Source organism: Thamnophis elegans, chromosome 10 (genome assembly GCF_009769535.1).
Source record: "Thamnophis elegans isolate rThaEle1 chromosome 10, rThaEle1.pri, whole genome shotgun sequence".
NCBI classification, from domain to species: domain Eukaryota; kingdom Metazoa; phylum Chordata; class Lepidosauria; order Squamata; family Colubridae; genus Thamnophis; species Thamnophis elegans.
Window position 1 is genome coordinate 20,181,284 of NC_045550.1, and position 26,694 is coordinate 20,207,977.

The 26,694-nt window shown below is 41.8% G+C and overlaps 1 protein-coding gene across 1 annotated transcript in view; it reads right to left on the minus strand.

Moving 5' to 3' along the window:
• SORCS3 (sortilin related VPS10 domain containing receptor 3) overlaps positions 1-26,694 on the minus strand; it is a 719,817-nt gene that overhangs the window by 42,267 nt on the left and 650,856 nt on the right. Inside the window, 3 exon segments of the mRNA XM_032225623.1 lie at positions 5,659-5,845; positions 21,980-22,151; positions 24,054-24,167. Coding sequence (XP_032081514.1) covers positions 5,659-5,845; positions 21,980-22,151; positions 24,054-24,167 — 473 coding nt within the window.

Consider the following 26,694-nt stretch of genomic DNA (forward strand, 5'->3'; position numbering starts at 1 on the left):
GATGTATTGGGCGACAGGTCTATCGTCCTGTTCAAAGGTTATAAATTTTAATTTGCTCCGCTTCTCCGTTAACGGGTCATCAAAACATTGGCAGAAGGCCTCCATAAAGCGGTTGAAATTCCCCAAAAGGGGAGAGCCAGACATATGCAAAGCAGTTGACCATTTGGCAGCTTCACCATCTAAAGACAAAAGAACCATTCTGACCCTCATGATGTCAGTCTCAAAGTCTCGGCCATAAATTTCCATGTAATTAAACACCTGCATAAGAAAAGAGGCCAGGCCAGCAGAATCACCATTGTAACGCACAGGCAAGGGAGGGATTTTAGCCATCCAATGTCTTCGGGGGGGTGGGCCCCCATGGTCAGCAAAACCTCTAGCCGCAGGGGGTGAAGCAGGCCGAGGGGGAGGGGGAGACGGCGGGCGTGGGTAACGTTGCCAACTTCTCCAGTCTCTTTCCTCCTCCCCCCTTCTTTCCTCAAAGTACGTTTGACCCCAATAATCAGGTAATTCACTCCTCTGGGGTTTTCTCATGGGCCCCTGGTGTTGCCAGCTTCTCCAGTCTCTTTCATCGTCCCCCCTTCTTTCCCCAAAGTACCTTTGACTCCAATAGTCAGGGAATTCACTCGTCTGGAGTTTTCTCACGGCTCCCGGCTCCAGCGATGGTTGTCGGGGTTGCTTTTGGGTGATTCCAGCATTCCAGCTTGTCTCTGCCTCTCTTTGTCCCACCGAAGTCGACCATCGGGGTGGGGGAGGTTCAGGCTGGCTGGAAATTTGCAGTTGAAATAAATCTTCGTGTAAGGAGAGGTCGGGGGGGCCAGGCTCGTGTAGCGAAAGTTCGGGAGGTCCTACTCCACTGGAATCTGCACCTCCAACGGCCCCCTCCTCCTCCCTGATCGGAGAAGACATTATCTCCCTTCTCGGTAGACGTAAATCTCCTGGAAAGGGTTTAGGCAGACTTTGCTTCTTGTCAGCATCACTCCATTACATAATTAGGAAAGAAAGACTAAGAGACTCCATGGGAAGGAAATCCAAAGTACTTTTACTAATTATAAATGGTAAGCAAGCAGTTGCGAAGCAAAGTCTACTTAATTAGGCGCGAAAGCAATTGATATATAGTATAGCCCATTCCCCACCCCTTAGGATCATAGCTCCAGGCCAATCATAAGTCCTTCAAGTGTCAGGTGTGAGATAACTTCAAAAGGCACCACGAAGATGGAATGTCGAGCCCGTTATTCTACGCGGGAAGGCCTCACGCATGCGCCATCCGAGCATCTCGAACATCCTAGAAGACTCCTCCAGCACATTAATTAACCCCTCCCAAATACCAGCCCTCCCTCCCCGTTTCATGGCAGCTGAAGCAACAGCAAGGCAGAAGCTGACACAGAGTATCCAAATTCATTTACATTGTTGTAAAATTGTCTTGTTGGAGAAAATAATTCAGATATTGTGATGGAATGCAGCCCTTCTCTCCTGGGCATCTGGACTAAATTCTACCACAAATATTCTTCAAATAAAAACATATTGGCAGAGAAAAATGCATAACTTATTGGTAAGCAATTTTCTCCGGTGCCCCCCAGTGCAGTGCAGCAGATGGCTATTTAAGTTTTCATATGAAGAAATTAGTCATTTACTTTGTCACCAATAAGGGGACAAAAAGAGACAGAAAAGGGATAAAAAACAGTTGGAAAAGAGTGAAGTTTTAACAGCAATATAATCTGTCTATCTATCTGGTTTTCCTCCTTTAGTTTTTCCATTAACATTCACATGCCAAAATGAATTTTTATTTGTCCTTGTTGTACATCAGGCATGTTTGGAATAACTGATAGCTTCCTGCAGTTGTTTGGGTGCTCCAGTTAGATTAAATGCTCTAATTGTGAGCAGGTGAGATCTTGCAATTAGTAATCATAGCTATTGTCCAGGTCAGTTCAAATATAAGAATGGTTTTGCATTTAGGAGGTATTTTTTGAATTATTATTTCAAAAAGAATAGAGGAGAAAGGAGAAGGCATAAAGGAGGAGGGGGGAGATCAATAAGGCACACCTGGATATATAGTATGAAAGTAAGAAATAATTTATGGAAAAGCTATTATCTTTTGCCAGTGTAATAAATAAATATGCATACAAATATGTATTCATATATTTGCACACACAAGAATTAGAATAACATGATGGAACTTTGACCACTGAATGTGACAAGCAAACCAAGTGTTTTCAAGAGAATACTAAAAAGTTGAAGAAAGAGCAGTCATGCACAATTTAGGGATTGTCAGGGCTGCTGTTTCTCTGAAGATAACTGTGTTCTGTTTCTTAAAAAAAGATAAATGTGTCCTGTTTCTTAAGAAAATAATCATAGAATCACATATGGTAACAATAGGTTTCACATTCTAAAAAATAAAATCACAATAAAAAGAAAAATGAAAATCAGCCCAAGAGCATCACAGTTTATAAGTCTTCCTATAAGATCTTACAAAACAAGTTACCCAGTAATAGGTATATAATAGGTTGCTTCTTTAGGACAAGACTTGAATACATCAACAGTTGTAGAGGATTAATTGCTGTCTTGGTGAAGAGCTCAGAGATTAAACAAATGAGATTGGGTCTGGATGGAAAGAGGCAAGAGAAAGAGGGGGACTTGCATTTTATTATTTGTTGGCTTGCTCTTAACTTCTTTTGATCTTTGTTCTTTCAGAAGTACAATTCTTCCTGTTTCTAAGCATGCATGATAAGGATCATGAACCTGATTAGAAACTGACTGGAAGGATTAAAAATTGTTTTGCTGAGAATCCCTATAAAAATATGAATCATGGATCATGAAAATCTATGATTTTACAGGGATTATGAAATTAATTAGATTGATTAAAGTTCAATTTGTTGATAAACGCTGCTTCTATAAGCAGAGAAAATAAACTGCTGATTAAAAAAACTTTTGGAAGACCATCTGGATGATTCAGTTGGTCTAGAAAGCAATGGCATGGCACTGACATACATGCCTCCATATGCCCCATGTAACACCTCTGCTTTATGAGGTACACTGGTTGACAATTTTCTTCTGAGTTCAATTCAAGGCTTGGGTTGTTAATATACTGTATGTCATATATTGCATAGCTACCTGAGGAACTTCCTATCTTCCAAAATATCAACCTGGCTAATCTAATCTACAACAGAATAACAGAGTTGGAAAGGACCCTGGTGTTCTTTTAGTCCAACCCACTGCTCAAGCAGGAAATCCTATAACATTACAGACAAAAGGTTGAACAAGCTCTCCTTTAAAATCTCAAGTGTTGGAGTACCTACACCTTCTGGAGGAAAGTTGTACTAGTGATTAATTGTTCTGTAAGAATATTTCTCCTTAGTTCTAGGTTGCTTCTCTCCTTGATTAGTTTCCATCCATTGCTTCTTATCTGCCTTCAGGTGCATTGGAGAATAGATTAATACCCCCTCTTCTTTGTGGCAGCCCCTTAGGTATTGAAACACTGCTATCATGTCACCACACTAGTCCTGATAACAGAGTTCCAATAACTGAGGGCTTGCCACAGAGAAGCAGGAATCAATCTATTTTCCAATCTAGTAGACTAGTGCATTCCAGGTTCCATCAATGCCATCGATTTGCACCCTGGAAGCACACCTTATCTTCTACTTTTATTTCTTTTTTGCTTTGTCTTCTTTTCTTGTCTGAAATGTTTTTAACAATTCATGAAGAACTCAGAATTGCTGGCAGTCATGCAGAATAAAAATGTAGAACATTATGGCTGGTCACACAGTCATCCAGATGTTTAAACTGGATTTGGCTATTTTGCCATCTATCAAGTCCTTCTCAAGAACCTGGTATAATGATAATTATCTTAAATTGCAAAATTAAATGCAATCTAACTAAAAAAGTTAATACTGGATCCACTGATAAAGCACTTTGTGAAATTTATTTGCTCTCTTTACAAATCAAGCTATCTTGCTTCTTTTTAGCCCATCTCCTTCAAGGTTCTTGATTATACATAAAGTACATTTGCCCTATGTTATGCTATGCTATGCTATGCTATGCTATGCTATGCTATGCTATGCTATGCTATCCTATCCTATCCTATCCTATCCTATCCTATCCTATCCTATCCTATCCTATCTTTGCTGTATTCTATCCTTTCATGCATAGAGCAACAGACTATTGAATATTATTGCAGTATTTTTAATGTATTGTTCACTAACTTCAAATATTCCAATCATATTACAATACTCACCGGTCCCTAAGAAGGGCAAGCTATTGCATGCCTGAAAGACTCACTGAGCTCAATAAGACTTATTATACAGGCAGTGTATAATATAGAATAACAGCCTCCATCAACATTGTTTCCAAGGTTAACAGACCAGCATGATTTACTGAAGTACTGCACTTCACATTAACTCTGTATGTTTACAAATCTAAAAAGAACATTATGACATATTCAGGACACCAAATTCCACAATTATGCCAAACTAACACCCACTTCTGTATTTATCTTACTAAAAGAATTCTAATCAATGCACAAAAGGAGTACAAGTCTATTATAAAAGTACAAAATGTCACAATGTGCACATAAAAAGTACATGCAGTACATAAAGTTGCAAGATGACACAATCCAATAGCTGAATTTCCATACAGATATTTTTTCATATGATAAAATATTGGTCATTGTTTTTGTACTAAAGAAAGAATTGTCCCATTGAAATATGATTTTTTTCTATCTCAGGTAAATATGGCAATTATTCATGTTTTTTTCTAAAAGTACAAAAGAATAGCAATTTTGAGAGCACATCATCAAACTTTTCTCTTGAATATGACAAAGATGCCTAAAACTGAGATCCAATTAGACTATGACAAAAATATTCTTAAACTATTCTTATGATATTCTACTATTCTTCTATTCTTAGATTAATAGTAATTTAAATTTATAAAATAATTCTAATTAACTTAAATTAAAATGGTATATATTTGCAACTTTTTCCTTTACACTGTATGTGTTATTTGAATCCAAGAAAAATGTGGAACTAATTGGAAAAATAGTATGAAAGTCTATCATGCTCCTGCAATTGTCTTATTGGGAGTTGAATCTATTAACGTTTGTACCAGTAGGCCTATGTAGCACCCTAAGGTAAAGGTAAAGGCAAAGATTTCCCTCGCACATATGTGCTAAGCGTTCCCGACTCTAGGGGGCAGTGCTTATCTCCGTTTCAAAGCCAAAGAGCCAGTGTGGTTTGAAGACGTCTCCGTGGCCATGTGGACAGAATGACTAAACGCCGAAGGTGCATCAAACGTTGTTATCTTCCCTCCAAAGGTGGTACCACCCTGTTTTTCTACTTGCATTTTTACGTGCTTTTGAACTGCTAGGTTGGCAGAAGCTGGGACAAGTAATGGGAGCTCACTCCATTACGTGGCACTAGGGATTCGAACCACCGAACTGCCGACCTTTCTCTTTGACAAGCTCAGCAACTTAGCCACTGAGCCACCACGTCCCTCAGTAGCACTCTGAAATAGGAAATATTTGAACTTTTACCATGTTTAAAAATATAAAGATGAGTTAGCTAAAATGGTAATCAGATTGTAGAAATTTTATTTAAGAAGCAAGTCTTCCAGAGCTATGAGCTCTGCATTCACTCAAATGAAGAGACTTTTTAGGGTCTATCTACTTACAAACCACATGCAGGAAAAGTGCTGCCAAATCAGAACCCAAGTTATTTTCTGCATAAGCTGTCACATGGAAGATTCCAGTGCTCTTATAAACATGTCGGATACCATCTTCTATAGGGCTGAAATTAGCATAGGATACAGCAGTACCATCTCCAAAATCCAATTGGATATTTGTCCTCTGGAGGTCACCCTGCAAGAAGGAAAACTGTTGTTTATTAATCTGACTGATAAAGTCCATTTATACTACAGAGGAGTGAGTAATGATTGCACCATATAGTTTGGGTTTACTTTATATTTTCCCTATACTTAAATATATTAATGAGCTGTGGTGGCGCAGTGGTTAGAATGCAGTACTGCAGGCTACTTCCTCTGACTGCCGTCTGCCTACAATTTGGCAGTTCAAATTTCACCAGGCTGACACCAGATTGACTCAGCCTTCCATCCTTCCGAGTAAAATGATCACATAGATTATTGGGGGCAATATGTTGACTCTGTAAACTGTTTAGAGAGGGCTGTAAAGCACTGTGAAGCAGTATATAAGTCTAAATGCTATTGCTATGCTAATGGCTAGATATGCATGAAAAAAATTCTCAGGTAGTATAGTGTATTGTATAATTCCAAGTTATAGGTAAGTTATGAATTTTTAAAAATTCTATTTCTTAGGCACTAATTAGTAATGCTGTAATAGTAGTAAGATTACTACTAGTACTAGTATGCCTGGATGCCTGGAGATTCTCAGGCATCCAGATCATGGTTGTCCCAAAGGTGCTTTTTTTTCAAGAGGCAACAAGACTTTCTGGTTTTTCTTTATGCTTTGCTTCTCATCCAAGAAGCATCCAAGTCCACATTTTGGAGAGAAATGAACGCTGGTTTGAAAGAAGAGTTAAAGAAGCCATCTATGTCAAAATTAAACACATCTCTCTAAACTGTTGGGGAGCGATATGACATCATATATTTCCAGTCTACAACACAGTCCTTTCAACAGTTCCAAGAAGGCTCCACATCCATTGGACTGCTCAGGGGACCCTGATGATGCAGGTAACTCTCCAGCTGGCTTCAACAACTCACTAAAAATTGCAAATGACCAGCTGTCTGGAAGGAGTATAAATCCTTCCATTCCCCACCATTCAATCTGAACTGAAGAAGCTTTTTGGATGAAAAATGAAATGTCTTTAAAGAAAAACCAGAAAGTCCAGTTGCCTCTCGAAAAAGCATCTTTGGGACTAATAGCACTAATAACAATACAACTAGCACGAGAGAAGGAAATTCCAACTGAGCTGTTGGATTCCAATTGTTACAATAAATTTTATTTTCTTTCCAGGAGATCCTTCTATGAGGGATTTATTAGTATAAGTTATATACCGGTTATACTAAATAAGTTATACATTCTGCAACTCCAGACCCTTGCAGAATAAAATTTTGCTTCATTTTCTCATCAATTTCTAGAGTAGAAGTGCAAAGACAAATATACTATTCCCTTTCTATAGCAGAATACACAAGTTATGAAAATTGGTAGAAGGATTTTCTTCATAAATTTTTCAATTAACCTGCTACCCTAATATTTGACACTACAAGTGCTTCCATCTTAAAATAATCAATGTTTTTTTCAAATATGTGAGTTACCAAAACAACAACAAAAACTCCAGCCAGAAATATGGATGTAGGCCATAATGAGAAAATAGTGGCTTGTTTGTCAGTGAAACAAAAATAAAAATGTGAGGCTAGAGATGACCAGCAGGACTTGAAAGCAAAGATTGGTTTCAACATCCCAGTTTCATAATTTTACATCTCAAGGTATATAAAACAAAGTTGAGAGAAAGAACTGCTAGTTCAAATTTGTTTTTATTTAATCAAGTTTAGGTGATTATGTTGACTACATATTTGAATTGCAAAATATCAACATGACTTCAATATAAAGGAAAAGAGTTAAATTTTGCCATACCTCTGCTGGCATCAGGTCTTGGTTTTTCTATCAAAGTGTAATCTCTGGCAAGCAGAGGAAAGGCCTTTAGTTTGTCAGTAATCTAGAGACTGGTTTTAAATGATTGGATTTATTAGGTCTAAATATATAACAGGGATGAAAAACTAAGAGAAAGTAACAGGACAATTTATTCTCTAATGGAAGAGATGTGTTGGAGCACACTGCTTGTCAAATGTTCTAACGGTGACAGAACTGATTAGTCTAGGGTTCTGCCTTTCTTTAATAAGGATAATCCTCTACTTGCAGCTGCTATTTGAAGCCCAGTTTAGGCCTGGTTTTACAATACAATACAATACAATACAATACAATAGCAGAGTTGGAAGGGACTTTGGAGGTCTTCTAGTCCAACCCCCTGCCTAGGCAGGAAACCCTATTCCAGACAAATGGCTATCCAACATCTTCTTAAAGACTTCCAGTGTTGGGGCATTCACAACTTCTGGAGGAAAGCTGTTCCACTGATTAATTGTTCTAACTGTCAGGTAATTTCTCCTTAGTTCTAAGTTGCTTCTCTCCTTGATTAGTTTCCACCCATTGCTTCTTGTTCTACCCTCAGGTGCCTTGGAAAATAGTTTGATTCCCTCTTCTTTGTGGCAACCCCTGAGAAATTGGAACACTGCTATCATGTCTCCCCTAGTCCTTCTTTTTATTAAACTAGACATCCCCAGTTCCTGCAACCATTCTTTATATGTTTTCATCTCCAGTCCCCTAATCATCTTTGTTGCTCTTCTCTGCACTCCACATCTTTTCTACATCGTGGTGACCAAAACTGAATGGGGTATTCCAAGTGTGGCCTTAACAAGATATTATAAAGTGGTATTAACACTTCACGTGATTTTGATTCTATCCCTCTGTTTATGCAGCCTAGAACTGTGTTGGCTTTTTTGGCAGCTGCTGCACACTGCTGGCTCATATTTACTAGGACTCCACTAGGACTCCAAGATCCCTTTCACAGTTACTACCGTTGAGCAAGGTACCACCTATACTGTACCCGTGCATTTAGTTTTTGTTGCCTAAATGTAGAACTTTACTCTTTTCAACATTGAATTTCATTTTATTAGATAGTGCCCAATGTTCAAGTTTGTCAAGATCCTTTAGGATAAAGAACTAGGAGAAAGCTGGAACTTTGAAATTATCCAACAAGTTGAACAGATGCACAAGTCTATTACTCTTCCGAAGAAATGCCAAGAACATCCTAAGCATCCTTATCTTCTCTAATCTAGGAACACTGAATATGGGGTCTTCCAAATATTGCTGAAATACAAATTCAAAAGTCCACATAGGTAGTGATAAGGTTTATGGTCACAGCTTGAAGAATTATCAGAGTTCTGGAAAAGCATAAGTCTAAGGTACCTTATCATTGCTGCATAATAACAGGAAAGGTGATTTCTTCATAGCCATAACAGAAACTAACCACTACTTTTTCTGCCCAGCATGAATGATGGTGTTTCATTCGATGAAATATTGAGAAAGATCAAAGAATCCCAAAGGAGTGTCCCACTACTCTTTGCTTATCTTTTTAAATCAGAAGTTTTAAACAAATCTCCTAGAAATTAAATGAAATGCCTCTCTTCAATCAAGGATCAGTAAATCAAGAATTATGTTTTTGGCAATAGAATATTTTTTAAGTAATATCCAGGCAGATCATTGTGAATTGTTATTAATTTAAAATTGAGAAGGTTCTAATAACATACAATTTTTCTATGGCATTTTTATTTTTAAACACAAAATAATTGTGGCCTCATATCTATAGTGACAGAACTTATTTCATCTTTTTACTGGCTTTTTCCGCATTGCAGTGATCTCCTAATCCCTTTCTTTAACTATGTTTCCAGTATATAAAATAGTAAAATGTGTATCATTCACCACACATGCTATGTCAGCTGTCCCAGGTTTATGAATATAAATTGCAATGGAAATGAAGTGGAGACATTTCAAATGGATAACTATCACAATTCTCTGGGTATATTCAACAGACCCCTATTTTATATGGTGTAGGTCATATAAAATATCAATTGGGAATGTGATAATGTATGCCAAAAAGTCTGGAAACTGAATAGAGTTGAAACCAGATAGCTAGTACATGACAAAGCTGTATTAATTATAAGGCACAATGAAAAATCAAAAGCATAGCAGCCCTGTGTAATAAATAAGCACCTTTGTGCTTCCTATAAATGTAAACCCAATGATGTAGACATTCAATATAGGAGCCAAGTGTTTAATTATTCACAAGCATTTCCCCCATGTACCTGCACAGCTTTAATAAGCAATTCATAAAACATAAAAATAATGAATTACCCATATGATTATAAAAGCTCTTATTTCTATATATTAAAGAGAAATGGCTATGTATTATAAAAACTACTTTACAGTAATTTTCCATTTAGACATTTATGAGATTAGTCAATATATACTCATTTTCAGAGCTAGGCTTCAAGAGTTACAAACTTACAAATCTGGTATAATTTCATAGGTGTTTTATTTACGGATACAATGCTGAAAGGTATTGGAGCTTATTATATGTGACTGAATAGTTGATTTGCTTCTTCCCACTTCCATGCTAATATTCAACTTTTACCCATAACTTCCACACATACCCAATAAAGGCATAATTACATTAGCTAATGTGCCACAACTTTTGACTCATGCTTGTTTCTGGGGTTTAATAAGACAAGGTGACATTTCAATATGTCTGGAGTTTTCAGAATTATTTATGACAGGATGCTTCCTGCATAAACCTGAGGTCAATCAACATGCACATTAATGTAATAATAGTAGTAAAACCAAAACCTAGTGCTTCAATAAATATTATTCAATATTGATAGACCTCAGCTTACACCCAATCATTCAATGAGCATTCTAATTTATGAAGACACTGAATAAAGGAAATTATGACCAGTCCTCAGAGTTTCCTATGATCATGATCACTATCCAAGTGCTTAGCACCAGGCTCACATTACATCCTAGCCTCTGCCAGTAACATGACCATAACTTCCATGATGTTCTCTATGGTTTCCTGCAGTCAATGGGGAAGCCAGCTGGAAGTTGAATGTCACACCCATGCTTAACAACAGCAACAAGGAATATCAGGATGATGTAAGTGGAGGAGTCATGTGACATCACATTTTATTACTGTTGTGCTTAGCAATGGCAATTTTCATTCCAATTGTTGTCATAATTTGAAGACTATCCATATAACCAACAATATAGTCCCAAGATTCTATCCCATGTTTGGGGGAGGGAACCCAGCTCTTCATGGCTTTCTAAGGGCTAAACTAAAGGGGTGGAGGCTTACAAAGTCCCAGGAACAAAAGTGTTTCCTAGGTCCTGCTAGATTTTCAGTTTTCAGTTTTCACTTTATTTGTATGCCGCCCTTTTCCCTGGGGGGACTCAGGGCGGCTCATAGTTCAAAGGGGGGGGGAAGGACAAACAATTTACAACATAAAGGCACAACATCATTTAAGAACTCAACAGTCATACAATTCGAGTAGGGGTTAGAGTCTTTAACCCCAGGCCAGCCGGGACAGCCAGATTTTAAGGGCGGCGCGGAAGGTCTGGAGGGTGGTGAGGATCCGGATCTCCATGGGGAGTTCGTTCCAGAGGGTCGGAGCAGCCACCGAGAAGGCTCTCCTCCGGGTAGTTGCCAGTCTACACTGGCTGGCTGATGGAATTCGGAGGAGGCCTAATCTATGCGATCTTATCGGTCTAGTGGAGGTAATTGGCAGTAGGCGGTCTCTCAAGTACCCAGATCCAATACCATGAAGGACTTTGTAGGTGACAAGTAGCACCTTGAAGCGCACCCAGAGACCAACAGGCAGCCAGTGCAGCTCGCGGAGGATAGGTGTTACGTGGGTGAATCGAGGTGCACCCACGATCGCTCACGCGGCCGCATTCTGGACCAGCTGAAGTCGCCGAATACTCTTCAAGGGCAGCCCCATGAGTTTATGAGTTTATGAGTTTATGAGTTTATTATTTATAGGCCGCCCTTTTCCCTGAGGGGACTCAGGGTGGCTTACAATTTATAGGGAAGGGGATACAAGACAATAAAACAATAAACATGAAAACAGTGCAAGTAAAAAATAAAACACAACATTCATCATTAGGGTGGGGACAGATTACGATCTTTATCCCCAGGCCTGACGGGATAGCCAGGTCTTGAGGGCTGCGCGGAAGGTCTGGAGGGTGGTGAGGGTATGAATCTCCACGGGGAGATCGTTCCATAGGGTCGGAGCTACTACTGAGAAGGCTCTCCTCCGTGTAGTTGCCAGTCGACACTGACTGGCTGATGGAACTCGGAGGAGGCCTAATCTGTGCGATCGAATAGGTCGCGAGGAGGTAATTGGCAGGAGGCGGTCTCTGAAGTACGCAGATCCACTGCCATGAAGGGCTTTATGGGTGGTAAGTAGGACCTTGAAGCGCACCCGGAGATCAACAGGTAGCCAGCACAGCTCGCGGAGGATAGGTGTTATGTGGGCGAACCGAGGTGCACCCACAATCACTCGCGCGGCCGCATTCTGGACTAGCTGAAGTCACCGGATGCTCTTCAAGGGCAGCCCCATGTAGAGCACATTGCAGTACTCCAGCCTAGAGGTCACAAGGGCACGAGTGACTGTTGTGAGGGCCTCCCGGTTCAGGTAGGGACGCAACTGGTGCACCAGGCGAACCTGGGCAAATGCCCCCCTGGTTACAGCTGACAAATGGTGTTCAAAAGTCAGCTGAGGGTCCAGGAGGACTCCCAAGTTGCAAACCCTATCTGAGGGGCATACAATTTGACCCCCCAGCCTGAGAGATGGAACACTTGGCCAATTCGTGGGAGGGAAGCACAACAGCCACTCGGTCTTTTCTGGATTGAGCACAAGCTTGTTAACCCCCATCCAGTCTCTAACAGCCTCAAGACCCTGGCTCATCACGTCCATCGCTTCATTGAGTTGGCACGGGGCGGACAGATACAACTGTGTATCGTCCGCATACTGATGGTATTTTATCCCGTGCCGTCGGATGATCACACCCAGCGGTTTCATGTAGATATTGAAAAGAAGGGGGGACAGGACCGAACCCTGCGGCACCCCATGCGTTAGGGGCCTAGGGGTCGATCTCTGCCCTCCGACTAACACCGACTGCGACCTGTCCGAGAGGTAAGAGGGGAACCACCGTAAAACAGTGCCTCCCATCCCCACCTCCCGCAGTCGTCGCAGAAGGATACCATGGTCGATGGTATCGAAAGCTGCCAAGAGGTCAAGGAGCACCAGGATGGAGGCATGGCCTCCATCCCTGGCTCTCCAGAGATCATCAGTCAACGTGACCAAAGTGGATTCTGTGCTGTAGCCAGGTCTGAAGCCGGACTGGAATGGATCAAGATAACTGGCTTCCTCCAAGGATCGCTGGAGCTGAAAGGCCACCACCTTCTCAACAACCTTCCCCACAAAGGGGAGGTTGGAGACTGGACGATAGTTGTTTAAAACGGCTGGATCCAAGGATGGTTTCTTCAGGAGGGGTCTCACCACCGCCGCCTTTAAAGCGGGGGGAAAGACCCCCTCCCGTAGGGAGGCGGTAACAACCGCCTGGATCCAGCCTCGTGTCACCTTTCTGCTGTTTACAACCAGCCAGGAGGGGCACGGGTCCAGCACACATGTGGAGGTGCCAACAGCTCTCATTGCCTTGTCCACGTCCTCAGGGGTAACAGCTTGAAAATCAATCCAGCGATGGCTTACCAGATTATCCCTTAGTGCCTCAGCTGGTTCTGCAGAATTGGAGTCCAGGTCCGCCCGGAGCCGAGCAACCTTGTCCGCGAGGAATTGGACGTAATCCTCAGCCCTGCCCTGCAGCGGATCGCCCATGTCCCTCCTATTTAGGAGGGAACGGGTTATCCTAAACAAGGCTGCTGGGCGTGACTCGGCGGACGCAATCAGAGAGGCAATATGTGATCTCTTAGACGTCCTGATTGCTCGGATGTACTCTCTGATGCAGGTTGTTAAAAGTGCTCGGCTCGATTCGGATTTACTGGACCTACAATTGTGCTCTAGGCATCTCTTCTGGCGCTTTATCTCCCGGAGTTCCTCAGTGAACCAAGGAGCCCTCCGGGATCCACTGCCTCGGAGCGGCCATAGAGGCGCAATCCGGTTAAGAGACTCCGTCGCTGCCGATTTCCAGGCAGCAACCAGAGTCTCCACCGGACTGCGGGTGAGAGTATCAGGAATAACCCCAAGCTCCATCTGGAACCCCAAAGGGTCCATAAGTTGCCTGGGGCGGAACCACCTGGTCGGTTCCTCCTCCCTACAGTGGGGGTTTGGTCTCCGAAAGTCAAGCCTCAATAGGTAGTGGTCCGACCATGACAGGGGCGAGATCTCGCTACCCCTCAGACCAAGATCACAATTCCACTTCTCTGAGAGAAATGCGAGGTCAAGTGTGTGACCCGCTGAGTGGGTTGTTCCCCGGATTACTTGGGTCAAGCCCATGGTTGTCATGGAAGCCATGAACTCCTGCGCTCCATCAGAGTGTTCACCGAGCAAAGGCAAGTTGAAATCCCCCAGAACCATAAGTCTGGGGAACTCAACTGCCAGCTCGCCTATTGACTCGAGGAGCGAGGGGAGGGCTGCTGCAACGCAGTTGGGAGGCAGGTACATTAGCAGCACACCCACTTGACCCTTGAGGTCCAACTTCACCAGCAGGGACTCACACCCGACAAGCTCCGGAGCAGGGATCCTACTAGGTGCTAGAGACTCTCTGATAACAATGGCCAAACCCCCACCCCTTCACTGGGCTCGCGGCTGCTGAAGCACCTGAAAGATGAAAACATTTGAGAGAAGGAACCTGGAACATGCCTCCTGTCAGCACTCCTTCATTGGATAATCAGGAAAGAAAACCACAAGACTCCATTGATAGAAATCAAGTGTACTTTTACTAATTATAAATGAACAGAAGCATAGCAAAGTGAAGACTGATTATTTAGGCCCGAAAGAAATGATATATAGAATAACCCATTCCCCACCCCTTGGCATCCCAGTCACAGTTCAATCATAATTCTCCCAAGTGTCAGGTGCGAGATAACTTCGAAAGGCATCACCAAGATGGAATGTCGGTGCCGTTGGCCTTGGCGGGAAACCTCCTCTGCATGCACAGTAAGACAGGCAGCAGAAACTCCAGAATCTTCCTCCAGCACAATTAGTAGTCCCCTCCCAAATATCATGCCCCCCCTCCCCGTTTCAATGGCAGCCGAAGCAGCAGCAAAGTAGAGGCTGACATCCGGCCCTCTTCTGGAAAAAGGTTGTCAGATCTGGAAAACGACAAAACACAAATAAACCGACAAACAACAAAAAACATAAAAAGAAAAATGGGGGGGGGGAGAAAAAGTCAGGAAGGAGAGACAACTAGGGCTTGTCAGGATAAGCAGAATAGAACTGGTGAAGCAGTTGGGGGGCCCGGAGATGGGACTTGTCCACCCACTCGGCATGAGACTGGGGAAAATGCTTCCAAGCCACCAGGTACTGAATCCGATTCCGTCGTTTTCGAGAGTCCAAAATTTCTCGAACTTCAAAACGCTGTTCACCATCAATCAATAGGGGGGCAGGTGGCGGATCCACTGGCGGATGTAAAGATGAAAAATGAACAGGTTTAATGAGATTAACGTGGAAAACAGGATACACACGGTTGAGGTGCTTGGGTAGCTGCAAGAGAAGCGAAACAGGATTGAAGACTTTGATTATGGGAAGCGGGCCCACATACTTAGGGCCCAACTTCTTTGATTTCTGTGTAGTTTGAAGGAACTTTGTGGATAGATAAACCTGATCACCCACCTTGTACTGATAAGGTTGAGCACGTTTCTTATCAGCCTGTTTCTTATGCGCGTGATACGCAGCATCCAAAGTATGAAGTGCCAAAGGCCAAATATGCCACAAATGCTCACTCCACTCAGAGATGGACGAAACCTGCGGCTGCTCAAGAGGAACTTCGGGAATAGGAACAAAGTCCTGGCCAAACACAACTCGGAAAGAGGTGAACCCAGTGCTGCTATGTACAGAATTACTATAAGCCACTTCCGCGTGCGGCAACAAGTCCACCCAATCATCTTGCTGGTAATTGATGAAACAACGTAAATATTGTTCCAGAACAGAATTAGTCCTCTCGCAAGCCCAATTAGTCTGAGGGTGGTGGGCGGAGCTTAAGCCTTGGGCGGAGACAATGCGCTTAAGAAATTCTTTCCAGAAGACCGAGGTGAATTGCACGCCCCTACCAGAAATGATGCTATCAGGCACGCTGTGCAAATGGTAAACGTGAGAAATGAATAGTTTAGCGAGGGCTTTTGCAGAAGGAATCTTTGGGCAAGGTATAAAATGAACTTGCTTGGAGAACAAGTCAGTAACCACCCATATGACAGTGTGCCCCTGGCTCTCAGGAAGTTCGACAATGAAGTCCATAGAAATCTCCTTCTAGGGGGCGACAGGGTGAGCTACAGTCTGGAGCAAACCCTGCGGTTTCCCTGGCGGGCGTTTAGCGGCCGCACAAATGGGACAGCTGGCAACATAAAGTTCAATGTCCTTCTTCAAAGAGGGCCACCAAAACTGCCATTTCACCAGATGCAGCGTCTTCACAAATCCAAAGTGCCCCGCCAACTTGGAATCATGAGCCCGTTGGAGAACAACGAGACGAAGAGAGGCAGGGACGTAAAGTTTCGCCCCAATCCATGGCAAATCATCCCTCATGGTGCATTCACCTTGATGCTGCTGGAACCAATCATCCTGAGGAAGGGCCTTCTTGAGGTCGGAAAGAAAATCTTGAGACACGTACACCTTAGAGCGTGTCTGTTGCCTAGTAACAACAGGAGCAGTGAGGCTTGATGTGGGAACAATGGACTGGACAATGCTGAGCTTAGAGCAGTTGTATTGAGGGAGTCTGGACAAAGCATCAGCCATGAAGTTCTTCCCCCCCCCCCCCCGGATGTACTTAAGCGTGAAATTAAAATGATTGAAATGCTGAGCCCAGAGCATCTGCCTGGGAGTCCTCAAAGCCTCCAAATTCTTATGGTCAGTCCACACCTCAAACAGGTGCTTAGCATCCTCCAGGAAGTGGCGCCATGTGGCCAAAGTCCAACGTACAGCAAATGCTTCTTTCTCCCAGATCGCCCAACGTCTCTCTGTGTCCGTGAGTTTACGAGAGGTGTAGGCACAAGGTTGTAAATTACCTTGGTCATTGGTCTGAAGCAATACGGCCCCCACCGCCACGTCGCTGGCATCAGCTTGAACGACGAAGGGCTTGTCCATGTCCGGGTGCTTCAGAACTGGCTCCTCGGCAAAAAGTCGTTTCAACTTTTCAAAAGCAGCTTGACACTCCATGGTCCAATTCAACGGCTTGCTAGGCTTGGGTTTCGGCCCACCTTTGGACTTCAACAAATTAGTGATGGGAAGTGCAATTTTGGCAAAAGAAGGGATGAACTGATGATAGAAATTGGCAAAACCCAAAAACTTCTGCAATTGTCTGCAGGGCGCCTCCCACTCAGTGACCGCCTTGACTTTAGCGGGGTCCATCTCCACACCTGCGTGGGAGATATGATAGCCAAGGTAGTCTATCTTCTCCTAGTGAAATTCACATTTGGACAACTTGGCATAAAGCTCCGCGGCTCGGAGTTTCTTTAGGACAGTGCGGACCAACTTGACGTGTTCGTCATGTGTTTGCATGTGAATAAGGATATCATCCAAATATACGATAACGCCCTTGTAGAGGTGGTCATGCAAACCTCATTAATTAATTGCATGAAAACTGCAGGTGCCCCCTGCAGGCCAAAGGGCATTACACGGAACTGGAAGCAGCCCAGGGGGCAGTTGAAAGCAGTCTTCCACTCATCCCCCTCCTTAATCCAGACACTATAGTATGCCTCCCGTAAGTCCAGTTTAGTAAAAATGCGGCCTTTCCCCAGTTGGGCCAGCATGTCCTTCATCAGAGGCAAAGGGTAGAGATTTTTGGAAGAGATTGAATTGAGGTTCTTAAAGTTCACGCAGAGATGAAGAGAGCCATCTTTCTTCTCTCTGAATAGTACAGGGGCAGCCACCTTGGGTCTGGCTGGTTCAATGAAACCCCTTTGCAAGTTTTTGTCAATATCGGCTGGCGACTACTCAGAGGAGGGCCTTCTCTGTGGCTGCCCCGGCCCTTTGGAACGAGCTCCCCGTGGAGATTCGGACCCTCTCCACCCTTCAGGCCTTCCGGACAGCCGTGAAGACCTGGCTGTCCCAGCAAGCCTGGGGTTGAGTTCCCCCCCCTACTCAAATTTGCTGTGTCTGTTGTGCTTTTAAACTGTTTGTATTGTCCAATTGTCCTTGTCTTACTTTTTGTAATTTCCCCTCCCTTGGCTTTGTTTAGCTGCCCTGAGTCCCTTCGGGGAATAGGGCGGTCTACAAATTGAATAAAATCCAAAATCCAAATCCAATAAACGTCCTCATTTCCTCCATCTCCCTGGGTGACATAGAATATATTTGGGGTTTTGGAAGCGGTACCCCAGGCAAAATCTTGATGGAGCAATCAGTGGGTCTGTGGGGCGGAAGCTTATCGGAAGATTTTTCACTAAAAACTCCTTTCAGGTCCCAATATTCCTTTGGAATCTTCTCTTCCCCCTCAATTCTCTCCTGGCCCCTGGCGGCCAAAGTGGGGCCAGAGCCAGCAGGCTCTGAGGCTTCGACCTCCCCATCTGGGGCTGTGCTGGTCCGAATGCGCAGCCACCTCTCCCTCCAGTTAATGCGAGGGTTCCATTTACGAAGCCAGGGGAGTCCCAAAATAAGGGGTCTGTCCATCTCAGGTGCCACAATAAAAGAGATTAATTATAAATGGGTGCCCATTTTCATTTCTAGAGGTTCAGTGTAAAAATGGGCTGGGCTCCCACTGCAATGGACCCATCGATCTGGCAAAAAACAATAGGGGTTTTCAAAGTCCTCAACTTCAAGCCCAATTTTTCAACCATTGCCAGACTAATCATACATCTAGAGCAGCCAGAGTCGAGGAGAGCGGAAAGCTGCTCCGTCGCACCAGCAGGTGGCACCCTTAGCTCAATTGGGATTAACATGGGGCCTTTATTTGAACTCACCCAATGAGGCGAGGCGTCGTCATCGGATTCATCAGAGGAGCTGGTGGTCACGTCCTCTTCCTCCTCCAACTCCGGCTGGAAACGCTGGGGGGTATTTTCAGCAGCGTACGCAGCTTCCTTCTTCTTTCCCTGGGCCTTGCTTGCCTTCCCTCCCTCTTGGCAGGGGGTGGGGCGGTCGGGGGAAGTTTAACGCGGCAATCCACAGCGCGATGGCCTCCCTTCCCACAACGGAAGCACGTGAAAGCCTTGGTCTTGCTGGCGGAGCTTCCCTTCCCTTCACCCCTGATGCGGAATGGGGCTTTTTGAGCTGGGGGGGGGGGCGACCTCTCCACTTTTTTCTCTTTTGCACGTTGAAGTCTAATCACATCTAGCTCAACGTCTGCTGCATTTTCATACCAAGCAACAACTTGCTTGGGAATGTGTCTGTTAACGCATTGTTGGTAAATGTCCTCATTCAATCCCAATGCAAACTGATCTAGGAGGGCCTCTTCAGACCACCCCCTCATATACGATGAAAGCTGTTGAAACTCCTGAACATATTCAGCCACTGGTCTATTTCCCTGCTTTAGGGCCATAAAATTCACCTTCCGCGTTTCTCAATCAGCAGATCATCAAACCTCCTCTTTAGTGCAGCCATAAAGTCATCAAAATTCCTCAGGAGAGGGGAATTACATTGGTGTAAGCTCACCATCCAATCAGCCGCCTTTTCTTTCAAAGAAAGTAAAACCATTCTCACCTTCATCTCATCGGTTTCTAAATCTGGACCATATATTTCTATGTAATTCCAAATTTGAATGACGAAAAGGCCCAACCTCTTGGCATCACCATTATATTTTACTGTTAAGGGGGGACTTTTGCCATTCTGCGTCTTCTGGGGGCCCCCCCTACTCTGGCAGCACCCTGGCTGGGGGGGGAGGCTGTTTCTGGGTTTGCTTGCTCCTATCCTCCCTCGGCCTCTTCACCCTCCCTAAATTTATGCATGGAGTACCTTTGTTCAAATTCTTCCATTTGCTCCCTTTCCATCGCTCTCCCTCAGGTCTTCCGCTCGGTCATAGCTTCTTCCCAGTCCACTGGGTTTTTTTTTTAAGTCTCCTTCTGGTAACTCCTGCATCCAATTCTTCAGAATCCTCTTTTTGCCCCACTCCCAAAGTCCATCGGGGGCGAACCACAGGCTCTTCTACTCTTAGGCCAGCCAGCCTTTCAGGTAAAGATGGGTCTGCAGTTTCCCTTTCAGTCTCCTCTTCATCGCTCGCTCGCAATGACATTTTCTTCGTTCCTTCTTGTGAGTACACCCCCCGCGGTAGGTTGAAAACTCCTGGTGGGGTATGAGTGAGTCTTCACTTAATGTCAGCACTCCTTCATTGGATAATCAGGAAAGAAAACCACAAGACTCCATTGATAGAAATCAAGTGTACTTTTACTAATTATAAATGAACAGAAGCGTAGCAAAGCGAAGACTGATTATTTAGGCGCGAAAGCAAATGATATATAGAATAACCCATTCCCCACTCCTTGGCATCGCAGTCACAGTCCAATCATAATTCTCCCAAGTGTCAGGTGTGAGATAACTTTGAAAGGCATCACCAAGATGGAATGTCGGTGCCGTTGGTCTTGGCAGGAGACCTCCTCCACATGCGCAATAAGACAGGCAGCAGAAACTCCAGAATCTTCCTCCAGCACAATTAGTAGTCCCCTCCCAAATACCATGCCCCCCCTCCCCGTTTCAATGGCAGCCGAAGCAGCAGCAAAGCAGAGGCTGACATCTCCTTATCTGACTAGATGGAACAGGCAGATACCCACAGGGAATGGCACTCTGGCAAATAATAGCAGATTTGCTGCTGGAACAAATAGCAATGATTGTCCATGAGGTAGGCGTAAGAGATGTGTAAATCCAGACTTCCTGCAAGCCAAATTTCTAATCCCAATTGCCATTTTCTTTGCCTTACAAATCATACAGAAGCACTCTCTTTACTGAGTAGTTTGTTTCTAAAATTAAAGCAGACAGTTGACAAGATCAATGAGGCAGAAATCAATCAATCTTCTAATAGCTGAGTTCACTTTTACAAGAAAATAAACACAAAGAAAACCCTTTTTAAAATAAAACAAGCAAATGAACAAGCAGCAGAGTACAATAATCAGTGCAGCACACTGGGAAGCAGGCACTGATTTGATAGGAAACACCAAATTTGAGAAAATAAGGCCATTTCCTCCCTGGTGACGTTGCTCTATACCCATCAGCTATCATTAAGACAAAATAAATTCTATCATCACTGTTGTAAATTCAGCATATGATGACTGCAGAAGATGCTCTAAGTTATGGAGGGAAATGGCTAACCAATCTTAAAGCCATTCATGGTACGCCTATCCCAGCAAAGAGCACTAAAAGCAATTGAAGCCGTATTCCTTTTTCCTTTACCCTGCAGAGTTTCCTCAGACACAATCCCATGACTCAGCTTTCTATCCATCCTTGTTCATTTTTTTTGTTTGCCTCACCTGCAGAGCCAAGGTGGCGCAGTGGTTAAATGCAGCACTGCAGGCTACTGCTAGATCAGCAGGTCAGCGGTTCAAATCTCACCGGCTCAGGGTTGACTCAGCCTTCCATCCTTCCGAGGTGGGTAAAATGAGGACCCAGATTGTTGGGGGCAATATGCTGACTCTCTGTAAACCGCTTAGAGAGGCCTGAAAGGCCTATGAAGCGGTATATAAGTCTACTGCTATTGCTATTGCAGTGTTATTGCTTTTTTGTGTTTTGTTTATTATATGTGAAAGTCTGTTCAGGATCTTTAATAAACAGCTACTGGCTTTCTAATTTGTATATTGCATCTGCTCTTTTCTGAATTCCTACATAGAAGCATTCATATAAAGTTTTGTATCACAGATGGATATAGAGAGGAAATATTGCATTGATAGAATAGCTGCTGCTGACATAATCTTAATTTAAATTAGAAGTTATATTTTGAACTTTTAAATCAGCAGTTCTATTGCAAATGGCATTAAGATAGGTCATTTGATTTGTATAACCATTCCAACTTCTAGATTTTATTTTGCTGCTTTCTTTTCTATATACAGTATATCCATCCACCCACCCACCTCAATTGTATTACCAATAAACATCTACACATTTATAAAACACAGAAAAAGGTCATCCATTAAAATTCGTATTCTTATAGTTAGTTTGATCTTTGGGCAATTAAAAATGTTTTCAAAACAGAAGAGTCCTTGAACTAGAACAACTTTTTTACTGGCTAAGCCATTACTAATATTTGGCATTAGCTTACCTCTTCCATAAGAATTATGAAGGTAGTGTTATAGCCTTGTTCTGTAACCAACTTGCCAGTGGATGTGAGAATATGTAACCCACGGGGAGCTTTGCCTGGACACTGTTCAGGCTTGGCTGCATATTTTTCTTGCAAACCATCTGTGCAGTTATTAGAAACAATCCTCCGATACCTGTGGAATTTTATAATTTCATATTTTAAAATTTCACAAATCTCAAGTTTCATAATTCAGCTGAAGAAATAGAAAGGAAACTTATATTATTTACAAGCATCCATATCAAACATCTAACAATAACTTCAGGTACTATTCAAGTAGAAAATTCATTAAGCTGCAGTTCATTGCACGTTTACATATTTTCATATCCCTTATTCCCTTGCTATGAGGTCATTTCACCATATCTTTAGTGTGGTGCTACTTTTATATTACTGTATTTAAAAAAAAGAAAAAAGGGAGAAAAATGAGCTTTTATTTCACTAAGTTCTAACAAAAGTTATACTGTTTTCCTGACACTAGTGTGTCTCCATTTGAACTAACTCAGTACTCCATGACATCACGTTGGCCAAATGACTGTGGAAATGTCTTCAAACAGCCTTGGCTCAATGGCTTTGAAATGAAGGTGAGGACCACCCACTATAGCCAGCAACAACTAGCAGTGTAACATCCACAGGGATTCCTTTACCCTTTGTTTTACTCCATTTGAACTAAATCTGGAAAAATTATGCATCTATTTTATTTTGCATCTCCATGAGGTTGCCCTCATCTTGACCCTAATCATGGTAAAACAGATGTAACTTATTCTTAGGTTAGCTGGTATTAAAAGAGTATTTTCCCTTTCAGCCAACAACATCCAATGTTATGCTTCACCAGTCATAATGCTAAAAGCAAAATCAAGTAATGAGTGGAATCATAAAGGCATTTATTGACTATTTGCGATTGATGCAGGTATTTGCCTACAGTCTGGTTCCTGATTTTCCTTCTGTACCTTTCCTTTCTACTTATGTCTAAACACAGAAGTTCTGTGTGGATGGCTCTGGATTTCTACAAAGCAGACAAATTAGGAAGATGGGGGGATTCATAACATGGGGATTCCTTTTGTGTTCCATTGACAGTCATGTTCTAACTATGTGAAACAGGTTCCTGCTACAAGCTCATTTCTACTCACTATATGAATAATGGATGTCAACATTTTACATCCTCGGTGGAATGGTGAAAGCCATCAGCAGCCAGCAAATTTAATAAGTGGTCTATCAGTATTGGGCAATAACGCCGGTCTGCTCATTTGCAGTAAAGCATTCAGTAAAGTAATAAGTGTTTAAGATTTATGGCCCATTGGAAATTTAGTACAAACCTGCAATAACATAACAGTGGAGGCACAGTATGAATCTGCTCCTCTATGCCCTCTGAACAGAATACAGAGGAATTTGGCATATGTCCTTTTTATAAAGAAAGGAATGGTTTTAAACAATTCTAAATAAAATAATTCTACCTCACATATTTATGTTACATATCTTAAAATAGACAAATATAAAAATAGTTTTAAAACAGATCTTTCTTATTTTTGCTTGTATTACACTGCTGTGTTGTGCCGTTAACTTCCATCTGGAGAGTGTTTAATTTAGCTTTACTTTCTCTAGCATCATTTATGTCAAAATTGTGCAATTTCCAACCCCTGAGGTTGCATATTGCCCTCAGGAAATTAAGATGCAGGTACCAGTAGCTCTATAAAAGGCTTCTTGAATTGTAATTTTAATGTGACAGAAAGGAGGAATATTAATTACATGGGATAAATCATGTTAATAATTAACTTAACTAAAATTAAATTGAAATGTAATCTAAAGTAAAACAAATTTAGTCTTTGTCTTGGTCTTGCTCTTTATTTTGCCCTCATCTTTCTTTTGACCTGCATTCTCCAATATCACACTTAAAGGAAAAATGCAGCCCACAACTCGAATCTGAATGTATTTATTTAATTCTCATCCATTTTTCTTATTTGCGGGATTTCTGCAAAAGACAGACTAAATGCCAGCTGTAAACTCTGGAAAAGAGGCAGATATCAAAGGAATTTCTACTTACCCAGTGCTGTTCAAGTAGCTCTGGCCAAGACTACATTCTTTCATCCGAGAGGATGGGTTGAACCAGAATGCTGGGATGCACTGATTATTACTGTGTCTTTCATAACCATAGTCACTAATAAAATAAATTTAAAAATGCATATACATTTATTGCATCTTCCTACCACAGAGAAAAGAGAAATACATAAAGATTGTTGTTCTCACAAGAACTTTGTGAAATGGGATTAAGAAAAGACTTGCCAAAGGCTATGGCATGAGTTTGTTAGTTCAACAAAGATTAGCATCAAAGCTTCTGGGTCCATATCTAATGTGAGAGAAAACACATAATATGTCTAAGCCAGATGGAGAAAAATAGTGCACAAGTAAGAAAAAAAGGAATAGGGAATATTCTTCCATCCTATTTCCTCATTTACATTTGTCTATGGGTTTCATTCCATCCTACCAAAAAGTCTATTTCTGTTAAGGGCAACAGTTAGAACATGCAAATATTTTAAAAGGAAACTCAGTTCTAACTATTAACTGCTGTCTAGTGTTTCTAACAGCCAAAGCAGAGTAGACCGACATTCCCTTAAAAAAAAAAAGACACACTATTTACAATATTTTCTTCAAATATTGGAGTAGTGGGTTAACTACATATGGTATATTTTCTATTCTCAGAGAAAAGACACTATAAATGCAGTAATAAATACTCTAAATGGCTATAGCAGCATCATACACCACCCAAAGAACCTCTTATCCTTTTAAAAGGATTTTGAAAGCAATTTTTCTTACATCAAATTTAATGAGAAATGATACCAGAAATACAATTCTTTTCAGCAAAGCACAAATATTAAGTATATTCTCTTTCACTCCCCCTCCCTCCCTCCCTCCCTCCCTCCCTCTCTCTCTCTCTTTCTGTGTGTGCACATTTGAGTGTGTGTGAGAGGGGGGGGAGGGAGGGAGGGAAGGGGGAGTAATTTTGTCTATGAATTTAGTTCCACTTTTCAAGTTCTCATATTCAGAGAATCTGCTGTATCCATGTAAAAGGTTTGTCTGAAATTATATGAATTATGTATTTTTAAATCACCCAAAGAAGTGGTGTTTTTAAATCTACTTTCTGGTTATTTTTGGATTGAAATTGTAATTTTTTTTCTGTTTGTGCTTTTTGCCATTTACTGGTGGATGGTAAAATGGTGATTATTATTTTGTAATTTTACAACAGGGAACTCTGAGACCTTAAATAAATGAATACATTTCTATCTAAAAATATTCAGTGAAATAGTCATTGGAGCTATTCTGTAAAGGGGTAATCCACAACTACTTCATGAAGTACAATATTGATGCATTAACTAATTACACAAAGTATTTGGAGTGGAATTAGGCCAGTTTTTCATAACATCCCTTCCACTAATGGCAATAGAATAACAAAGGATCATGGATTATCTCACACAGGTATGTGAACCATGGTAGACATCGTAGTTAAAATAATTGTTAAACTTCTGTACTGCTTTTAATGCTTTGGTTTTTTTGAGGTTCAAATTTAATCATTCTCAGTAGGTCACCCTTACACAGTTTAAGAATGCCTTGCAGCAACTTAGTAATTAAAATTGTTCATGAGGGGGGTCACATGTTGCCTCAAAGAACAGAAGAGCTGCATTAATATTAAATAATATTAATGACAACATAACTGAAGGCCCTGAAAGCTGCATACTTGTTCATTAACTTCTGGTAAATGTATATTAAAAACTCACATACTGCCCACCTTTGCACTTGAAGGCCCTGGGGTTTGTATGTTAAAAACTATGGAGTCCAGCTGCTGCTTCAACTTATTGGAAAAAGCTTCCCTGACAAGGATAAATAAAGTACTAAAGGGAAAATGAAAACTTCAAGGAAGAAGTGTAGAAAAATTTCATGATTCATTTTTCTGTGAAGCTTGAAAATAAAATCTGTATTATTTTCTGATGTTATGTAATTGTACGATCATTTAGAAGTTATTTTCTTCTCCAACTCACTCCTCAAGAGAGAAGTGGATATTGAGAAGATACTACTTTGTAGACTTTGGAGAGGCAGAAGGGAATAATTAAGATTTCTTTTCGAGTATAAAATGCCAATTAATGGTAAAATGTATTCAGACTGGAAAAAGTCTGTGAAAGTATTCCTATATAAAAAAGAAACAAGTAGTAATGGACAACCTCCTGATACAATACACCAAAGAAAACAATTCACTGACTTATTTTGCAAAGCCCAATCTGAGGGAGAATAAATCACAGTTCAAAACTCAATTGGAACAGGATTATCTACACTCTTACTGCATCATATTTTAGAAGAGTCAGGCTGAGCAATGTAAGTGCAACTTGATGCCAAGCATGTAAAATAAAAAGATTCTAAGAAAAGTGTATAATATAGAAACTGGCTAATGTGACTCATGTCTTAATTACTGTCTAGTCAGACTACTGCAATGTGCTTTATTAGGTGCTGCCCTTAAAGAATATTTGGAAAATACAATTGATCTGAAACGCAGTAGTTCATATTCTTTGGGGCTTCTAGCACTGAAAGCAAAATTTTTGCAGACCCTGCACTGGATGTGAATTGATTTCTGGATCTAATTTTTAAGGTGTTGACCTCTGATTTTTTTTAGGGCTTGGTGCCTGGGTTACCTCAAG